At 47.7% G+C, this 9,638-nt stretch overlaps 1 protein-coding gene across 1 annotated transcript; it reads left to right on the top strand.

The window, feature by feature from the left end:
* The first annotated feature begins 8,631 nt into the window (after positions 1-8,631).
* Positions 8,632-9,553, top strand: C8Q69DRAFT_482808 (hypothetical protein). The gene is made up of 2 exons (XM_028631683.1): positions 8,632-8,773; positions 8,846-9,553. The coding sequence occupies exon 2, from the start codon at positions 8,917-8,919 to the stop codon at positions 9,238-9,240; it is 324 nt and encodes a 107-aa protein (XP_028481148.1). The 5' UTR covers positions 8,632-8,773; positions 8,846-8,916; the 3' UTR covers positions 9,241-9,553.
* Positions 9,554-9,638: the final 85 nt, after the last annotated feature.

Here is a 9,638-nt window from a genome sequence, read left to right as displayed (position 1 = left end):
GAGATGCGATGAGGTACAGTCCAAGTCCCGTAAAGGAAAGGAATCTAATTCGACTAGCCGGCGACGAAGAAGGCTTTACCTTTCGCGGCAAGGGACAGGATAGGAAGCCTGGCTGGATCGGGGGGGTGTAGCGCGTTCGACACACGGGGTAACAGTCGATGCGATCCCTGTGCTGCTGTCAACTAAGCAGACGAGCTAGACTAACTATCTATGTATTATTATTATTATTATTATTTGCAGCGTTGGAACTTGGAAGAGCTGGCTGCTGGGATGAACGGCGCGGGCGGGAGCTTTGTTGGGTTCACACTTCACAGAGTAAGTTAGAGTAGATTTAGAAGAGAGTAGTAGTTAGTTGTAGTTAGTAGTAGTACTGTAGTAGTTAGTGATTATTTTACTCTGCTCTACTCGACTTAGTTTAGCCATATTACCATATTACCATCTTACCATATTATTATTTTGCTCGACAGCGTCTCTCCACACAGCACGAGAGCTTTCATGGAGCGGCATGGGCCGTGGATGGGTGCCGTGTATCTAGATGGGGTGGCCCCTCCCCCGGAGGTTTGGATGCGCCAGTGGCAGCCAAGGGCGGTCCTGGTACTGGGACACGGTTGGTCAGGCCGGGTGGGACCGCTTGGTTTCGATGAGCCCGATGGGGTCCCAAAGTGTAATAAACTGGGGCGCATGCACCACCGGCGATACACGATTCATTTCCCGGCTCCATCCATGGCCGGGTGGGCTGGGGCGGCTGAGGGGGGTGGCCGCGCTCGTGGTTGGCTGCTTGGCGAGGTCGTGTTTGGCCCTTGCACGTTGGCTTGTTCGCGGCTCCCCGTCCCGACTAGTAGAGGGATTGCTGCGTCGTCCTGAGGCACTACTACCGGTCATTTAGTCCAGACCAGATCAGGTCTCTACTAGTCGCGATGATGATGATGACGGTGGTGATGGTGGTGGTGGTGAGCACTATTATTATTATTCTTATTATTATTATTACCTCTCTCTCTGTTATTATTATTCTCTTTTAAATACCATGCCATCTATCCAATCAATACGCGTCGAGAAGATCCAAAGGACACAACACCATGACAGTACTGAGACAGTAGTATCCAGCTGCATTGTTATTGGGGACCAGACGAATCGAAAAGGGAAAGGGGGAAAAAGCAAAAAGCAGTAGTAGTGATTATTATGGGGGCAATATTTGTCCAGAATGGGAAAAATACCCACAACAGAGATAATATGATTTCCGCTGGCTGTCCCAGAATGTCAACGAGTCCCCAGTATTACCATTCCCATTACTTTTTTCGGACTTTCTTAGCAGATCAAGTGACGTTACTACTGCTGCAGTTATGGTGTAACTTAGTTGTACGTAGTTACTTATTTATTATTATTATTAATATTACTGATCATCCTGCACTTACCAGGAGGACAGAAGGCTGAGGCAGTATCGCTTGGTATCATTATTACCTTGAATTCGGTACAGTCCCAGATCAAATAATACGAATCTACGTTCTGCGGCTGTATCGGGCCGTCAGCGGTTACCACCGCTGGAGCCGACGACCCCCTCGGGAATTGCCCAAGCCGTATTGATTTTCATGTCCCTGGGCTATCCGTAATCCAAATCCCGAATAATACCACATGGTATGTAATTAATTATCATACTTCGTCGCCTTCCCTCTCCTCTCCTCTCCTCTCCTCCGTGGACGCGATCTTCTTTCCCGTATCTAGTCCACTTGGCAGCCTCCGTCCTGTCATATCTATCTATCTACATATCGGCCAGACCCGGCCCGCAGTCGGATATCGGACTCACTCTTGACTTCCCCCGGACACCGGTCACTATCTAGTTTCTAGTATTCAGAAAGCACCGTTTTCCAACCTGCCTCGTAACCTGCCTCCCCTTTCTCTTGCTCAAACTGTCGGAAAGACTCACCGGTCAGCATCTGGAACATCGTAGCAGCCTTAGACCTGCCGTTCTTATGCTCTCCCCGCGTTCCAGGCGACTAGCGCAATTGCACTGCCGGCCAGGTTCGTTCGGGACCGGCTATCATCGTGCTTGGTCTTCCCGAGGGCTGAGACGAGGAGCAGCTTCTGGCCCCGTCACAGGGCGGCCGCTAGAGCCGGCAACTAGATCCTATCAGTATCTATGCCTCTCTTCCAGACGATGAATCCTTTCTGACGACGAGGAGTAAGCTCTCCAAACCGTGTCCGTAGCGGATCTTAGTGCTCCGGGCCTCGTCGCTATTCACACTGGGTGAGAGATAGTTTCACGCAGCTACTGTTCATTCTCGCCAGGTTCTACGCCAGTCTGCATCTCCCTCGACGGCATCTTTCGTATTATATCCTTGGAGACGGGCAGAATTAGCCTGAAACTCTACTTGGAATGCTGTCTTACTAGCAATTCTAACCCTAAATGGTTGACCGGGGTGCGTTCACTACAGATCTGGGAAGTGGCAAAGGGCACAAGGAAGGTGTGCTTCTAGTGTCGGACAGTACCTTGAGATGGTTTCGTTATTATTGTTTATTATGACGCGGTCTTCTTGCTTGCGCAGTAGCGGTTGCATTTAGGACCAGATCGATCTTTCTTTCTATACTCGATGCTATTGATATTCCGCCACATCGCAGGGAGGGGATTCTATACGCACATATAATTATACCTGGTCATCTGGGTTAGAATCTGTGGATTGGGCCACTTGTCTGGTGTTGATGAGAGTCTACATTGCGTCTGCTTCGTAGCAGATACGTGCAGGAGCTGGAATCCAATATGATGCGACGGGACAGGTCAGCAGTGACAATGTACTGTACAACGGCCCTATTGTTCTACCCCTTCAACGTCCAGTCCGGGGAATCAACGGTTCGAAAATGAATTTAGGCATCGATGCTCGCAGTAGCCGGTCGAAATCATCGTTCTAGCCAGTTGTGACAGATGATTAGTGCCCTGCCGTCGAGGTAGTTATCAGACTGTATTACAACTGATTGACGGCGCAGCTTATTTCTCGAACTTTTCTCGAGGCTTCATAACCCCATAGTTACATGGACTATCGATAAGACCAACGTTAGTTGAAACAAGTGATCAACTAAGTATCCTTGCCCACGGCGCACTCTGACAGGGTGCGTTTAGGATAGGAGATGCGTGACCCCTAACTTACCTAGGGGTGAATGGTGCAGACAAGAAGCAGAAGAAAAAAAAAGCAGGTTATTCGACATTAAGAAATCGCACTACTATATGCAGACGGCCCCATTAATCCTTGATGGATGAACTCTCACACTAATTCTATAAGACGTGCACTTGGTTTCACGCAACCACGTAGTCGGGAAGGGGTCAGCATCTCAGGAGTCATACGCGCGATTTTCGTTGGATCAACCCCGGACAAATTTTCCATGTCCAATTAACTAAAACCTCTTTATCCTCTCATGATACCAGCGAGCACGAGTTTATTGCAGATACCGAGATGCCTCCTGAAGGCAACCCAGCGGGAGGACTCGTTTGACTTTTGCCACTTGTTGACACGGAAATGCCGCTTGAGCTCTTTTCCTTCTAGGATCCTCCGGGGTAATATTTTATAGAGTATCTGAATGCGGAGTTGGAAGAGCGACGCGGAAGGCTTTCGCCCCAAGCCGCCCCTTCTTCGAGGCTATACTCGATACAGGACTTCCGAGAAACAGCAACCGCTAAAGCTGTGAGCAATTCCATCGATCCAGACAGTCTGGTATCAAGAAATTGCAGTGAGATATGGCAATCGTAGACTGGTTGACGAACAAGCCACTTACGCCATAACTAACTAACAGTTTAGCCCTCGTGGGCTTTTCCGACAAAATTTCCCCTTCAGATCGATCTCTTGTGACAGTGGAGCGTTGGGGATAAACCGCGGTAAGGACGAAGCTTGGAATATCCTCCATCGCGTTGTTATGCTGCTTCTGACGAGAGATACATACAATTTCTTAGTGAAATACTCCGCCTTCCCTCGTACGAATGTATTGTCATTTGTTTCATGGCTCCTACACAGGTATAGAGGAAGCTCTCTACCTACTTAGTTGTTAACTAACTAACTAGTCAACTATATTTAATGTGACTAAGCAGATCGACATGAGACCAGAGTTTCTCTAGGCATTGGGCCACGCGGGACATCGATCAGGATAGGCCGTGGAACCTTCTTCCACTGTGCTTCTAGGATCTACAAAGTTTTAAAAGGATGCAATTCACTAAGTATGGCACTCCGTCCTTACAAAAGATGGTTTCCTCTCCACATGCTGCTTCTCTGATAGTCGGTCTCCCTCTCCCAAGTACAATAGTTTGGCCGCTTCCCCACATCCTCCCCGCATTCTTATCACAATCCGTCATGCGCCGTTGCAACTCCACCGCTACTGTGATTTATTTGCTTGTCCACAGCTTCCTTTGTCACTGATAGCTAAGCAAGACCACGGTCTGTTTTGGCATCCAATGAACCGCTCATAGAACCGAACCTGGCTCGATAGTATGATGCGGAGGACAGCGCTAGCCACCTCTCCAGATGACTGGCATTGCATCGTGCCGGCGGGGCGAACTGCAGCAGAGTCTCCAATAAGTGCTAACAATGGTATATGGGATGTGCTTCGATACAGAACGACACTGTCACCTCCAGTTCGACTGCCTCCAGCTGATGCAGCATTTGGCGGATCTTGTCGTTCTCCGCCAGAAACATGTCAATGTCCCGTCTGATCGCCCGGTGCGGCTGAAGTCGGCGCATAACCAGTATTGGGCACACGGGGTCCAAAAAAACACCGAAGCCAGCGTTCTATTTCCGTACCAAATTAAATACAAAAGAGACAATGAGATGCATAGGCTAAGTAAGGCATCTGTAGGATTGATTGGATGATACACATTCGGTTGCATGAGTCGGTGCAAACACAAACATCTTCCTTCTGTCAATCGCGGCACAGCTGCAGGTCTAGAGTATATCCGCCCCCATCCGATGGTTGCGATCCAGCACGACATGGTCACTTGCATACTAGACGCGCTCCCAAGGAGTACCAGTCATATTACGCAGCCAAGATCTGCTGCACTGTCTTACTCTTGACTACTTATCTATCTGGCTCACCACGGCTGCAGCCAATTGTTAGAAACAACTTTGATCGTCGTCGATCTTGTTGATATGTGATCTTGATGACAGCCCGCAGTGATCGACCCTTGCATACCTAGGTAATCATCTCGCTTTAGTTGAGTTAACCACGGATGAAATAATTACCAATCTGCAGTGAATGCACAGAGTCCGCGAAATATCGACCAACTTGGCTGCGGCATGAGGCAGGGATCGAAAAACTATCAGAGCAGTTCCTTCCGACAGACATCTGGAGAGTTATGCAAATTCAGCAGACCGGCCAACTTACGCGGCTTTAGTCGTTTTGTGGTCGTCATCTGGTGTGCTAGTCTAACCGATATTTATTCGAACTTGGCTAGCTCCCACGGCTAAGGTTCTGGACTATGCAAGTACTCCGTACAATATAGCTGCGCCGCAGCGAGCTCAAAAATGCACTCTTGAGCCAGTGGCCTTTCGATATCCCTGAACTGCCTCGTAAACATCAGTACCGGATCGATGAGAGTTCCGCGTGTTCATGTTGTTCGAGAATTGCAACACCATGCAGATTGCAAGTGCTGAGTTATTAAAGTCCAGTTGGGTGAATCCTGCAATCGCTTAACTCTGCCAGCAACTGTCATGCTTTCCCAAATACACCTAGGTTGCATCTTACCCTTTTGGAGACTGCCAGAGCCGCGCCGTGACAAGTTTTAGTTCATATCGATGGTTTCCCCTGGGCCCTTCCATCCCAATATTAATCTTATTCCATATACTGATCCACAGGGTTGGTCAGTAGCTGACCATTTCATATGCAAGACCCAGCAAAAACTGTACTAGGGGTGAGGCTTGACAATGTTCTCATTTAGAATCTCGGACCGGAAACACAGTATTCAGCGATCGTTCGTACCAGATTTCAGGTGAAGACTCTTTTTGCGTATTTGCGTGGGCCCATTACGCTCCTTGGGATGGGCGGAACGGCGGAGTTGGGACACTTCCTGGTTTTCAAGAATGCTTCTCACAGTGGTGCCCCCCTGGCCACACTATTTGCTTTAAATTGATCGGTGTTTTTTCCGGGAGGCCGCGACATTTAGTGTATCCGGTGCGCTGCTAGGCATTTGTGCTTGACTCTTGAGCATAATGAACTGGCTATGGGTCATCATTATTGCAAGATACTGTACCCCGGTACATTCAGCGGTGCACATGAGCCAGTCTCGCTCCAACAAGAGTACACTAGTTACTGGCTTCGAGATGGATAAGTGCTCAAGCAACACAATGTACTGTATCTCTGGACTCGTCTTTACAGCTCATGCGATTGATGCTGACGTGATACCAGTAGTATCTAGTAACCGGTTATCCGCGAAGCCATACAGATTTTACCATGGTCCATCTGACTGCGATACGACCTTGTGTTTCCTTAGAAGTCAGAATCTGAAGCAATGCTGATGCCACTGTTTCTCCTGTGCGACATGGCCATTTCCTTTCTTTTTTCAAAGGACATCGCTGATCACCCTCCGATCAAGACGGTTATAGACAGCAATATGCTTCCAGCGCGACATCTGATCCCATAAGCGCATATATTCGGTTGATAGGTGGATAGACCTTTTCAAGAGAGTCGAGAGTGCTCTGAGCGATGACAACCGTTAACTTCGATCTTATTCGGGATCGGCACGCTCTCCCCGGAGGGCGCTTGTCCTTCCTTACTCTGGTGTCCTGCAGCGATGACCATGTTTTCCTACGCTACGCGGCTCGAAGGAGAGTGAGACAAGGGATTCTATCTACTCAATCTTTATGCTGTGGAGCAATCGAAAAGTCAATTGATATCCACATCAGGGCAAAGTTCCGCCGCGCCCCGCAACCAAGTCGTCAAGTCAGGATTAGGAAGTTCGGTGAAATACCGACCACCGACCCTGCTTTTTCTCTTTGTATTGTTACTAGACCTTGGTGCAATATCTTGGTTCTGAAAAGCCCTCTGGAATAACAATACAGCCATCAACCTGAGGATCTTGCTTCATCGTGCAGAGCAGCGGAGAAGGACGAAAGAAGCAGAAACAGTACGACAGCACTGGAATTTCCATGCTGATCTGCTAAATTAGTTCCCGACGATTATCTGTTCGATATAGGAGGGTCGAGGACTCGAGAACCGCCCCAGGAAGTGGAGAGTCCAAGCTTCGGTTCCACAGGATTTAGAGGTACATCCCCAATGTCCCCCCATTTCATCGCTTCGAGCTCAGTTGACGCATCTAGACCTACTCGTGAGAGGGGAAAATTCGAGGGACAACTTCACTGCAGTAGTAGTCCTGCCGTACGAAATAATTATTACAAGATGCTGGGAGGAAAGCGGGTATGATCTAGCATCTCCACTTCGACTGATGCACGTAATGTGCACCCCTAAGCAAAGGAGCATCCGTCTAACTTGGTTTGAAACAGAAAAATATACCAGGGCGCGAAAACGTCTGGAATTCTGCTTACTGTACTTTATCATGATTCGTAAGACAGGTAGATATACGATTAACAGTAACCAGAAACGATGCTCAGATAACATTCATGATAACAATTATCACTACAGACTCTATTTTTATTCTTCTTCTTCTCCTGCCCGAAGTTAGATCTAGATTGATAGACTTTCGGCACGCTGGGACATTTCCCGCTTTGGCCTAATAATAATTATCCACAAGACCGTGCGGTTTTGCACATCGCCGACGGGGAAAGAAAGCCGTGTGGGGAAAGGGGTTTTTCCTGCAAGAAATAATATCGGGGTTATTTACTTTAATGGATAAGTATCCTCTACTTCCTCCGCTTCTAACCATTCTACCCTAATTTGTTTCGGGGTAGACTCAAGGGAATGTGTTTACCCGTTGCATTAACCGGTTGCTTCTACAAGTAGGAAGGATTTATTTCTCTTTTCCTCGACTTATTATTATATATTGGTGAGATCCCTCATTTGACATACAATTTCGAGTGGGATGGTTAGTTATTATGGGTGAATTTTGTCAGCGACCCTGCTTCTTTGAGGAATTCTTATTATAGAGGAACATATATTGTTCCCCGAAATTCCTCGTGTAGAATTCATGATATTTGGGGCAATGTCGATTTTTATAGAAGTGTCGCCAACGCGACTAGGGAGCCGCCTACAGCCCACGCTATTTCTCAGTCATTATATGTCAGTTTGGCAGTTACCACCATGATGAAAAACACGGTGACGCTTAAAGGCAAGACTATGTGCTGTCGATTGAACTCCAGGCCTTCACGGATTATGAGTTTAGGAAACCTAAGCTCTTCTAGCTCGGGAGAGTGCCATGTGTCGAGTTGTCCTAATATATCTCTGTGCAGGCATTTAGAATCTCGTGATCTCTCTTTGAGTTTTCCCAGAACCTACAGATGGCTAAGTATAACATGTTCCCGACTGAGTAAATCAAACGGAGCTGCAGAATGAGGTTGCGTAAGGGCAAACTTTAGACTCTCGGAACGTAAGTTCAGGTATTCCAAATCTCTTTGGGCTTTGAAGAGATTCTTTTCTGGGCAACTTATATCCAAACCCAGCTGTGATACGCACATGCGGTGGCAATCTGTCTCGCCCGTAGTGGGATCGTAGGCGCACTGGTACTCTTGTTCCTGGTAATTATGAATTGCATGTTCCAATCTCTTTTTCTTTGTGCGAATATACTCTTTCATGAACGTGCCAACATATCTGTTCATCCACGTAGGATTCTTAATCGCACGCGGATCTGAGCCTGCAATAGAAATCTCACCACATCTATCAGAATTACTGGATACCTGCTCGGGCGCACTATTCGAGAGCTCACCTCGACAATCTCTACTTCCTTGATGTTGAGAACCGGGATGTGCTTTCTCCACCATCCTCTATATATATACGATGCGCGGTGGATATCTTGCCATAACGATCTCGTTATCCGGGTTGGCAACTTTTATTGGCCACATGCGAGCGTTGCTACTGGTACCCCAACACAGCAAGAGTGAGGACATAGTCAAATCATCCGGGTTAATCACGGATTTGAGAATCTCTTCGAGAATCTTGCGCCTCTCGCGGCGGCCTTTGCGGGGGTCGAAATCTGGCGAATCTCTGAGGTCTCTACCCTTTTTTGATGCAGGTGAATTGCATAAGTTGTGGCGTCGCCTGGTAGGGATGCTCTTTAGAGGGTCGAGTCAACCAGACGGGTTCTCTTGGGCTGCAATTTGAGGAAGTTTGTTGCTGACTGAAATAGCCGATCATGTTGAGCATTCGCTGTAGGTAAAGAAGGTGATCCCTAGCTAAGGGAAGATAGGTATCCATATCAAAAGTCAACATTCTTGAGAATGGACCAGTAGCCTCTGAGGATTCCGCATTTGATAAGATTGCTTATCACGCGGAGGCTGGCTATAATCAGAGATGAGACAGAGCTCCTCTAGATCAAAACAGATTCGGACTCGGAAATGAAGCTTATACTGATGGAGGTTCGCTTCCTCAGTTCCTCAGGACATTATAATAATATAATACCTAGGTGGGTATAAATATTGTCTCCTTGAAAAAGAAAGAAGCTGTCTTGTTACCTATGGAATAGCGCCAAGCTGGCTAGCCAACCCTGCCGGGCGGTGTAG

This window comes from Paecilomyces variotii, assembly GCF_004022145.1.
Source record: "Paecilomyces variotii strain CBS 101075 chromosome Unknown C8Q69scaffold_20, whole genome shotgun sequence".
Taxonomy (NCBI): Eukaryota; Fungi; Ascomycota; class Eurotiomycetes; order Eurotiales; family Thermoascaceae; genus Paecilomyces; species Paecilomyces variotii.
This window is presented reverse-complemented; position numbering and strand designations above follow the sequence as displayed.

What these genes read in the sequence shown, in the direction of transcription:
- C8Q69DRAFT_482808 (XM_028631683.1), top strand. Translation starts at nt 8,917, where the DNA reads ATGCGCGGTGGATATCTTGCCATAACGATCTCGTTATCCGGGTTGGCA.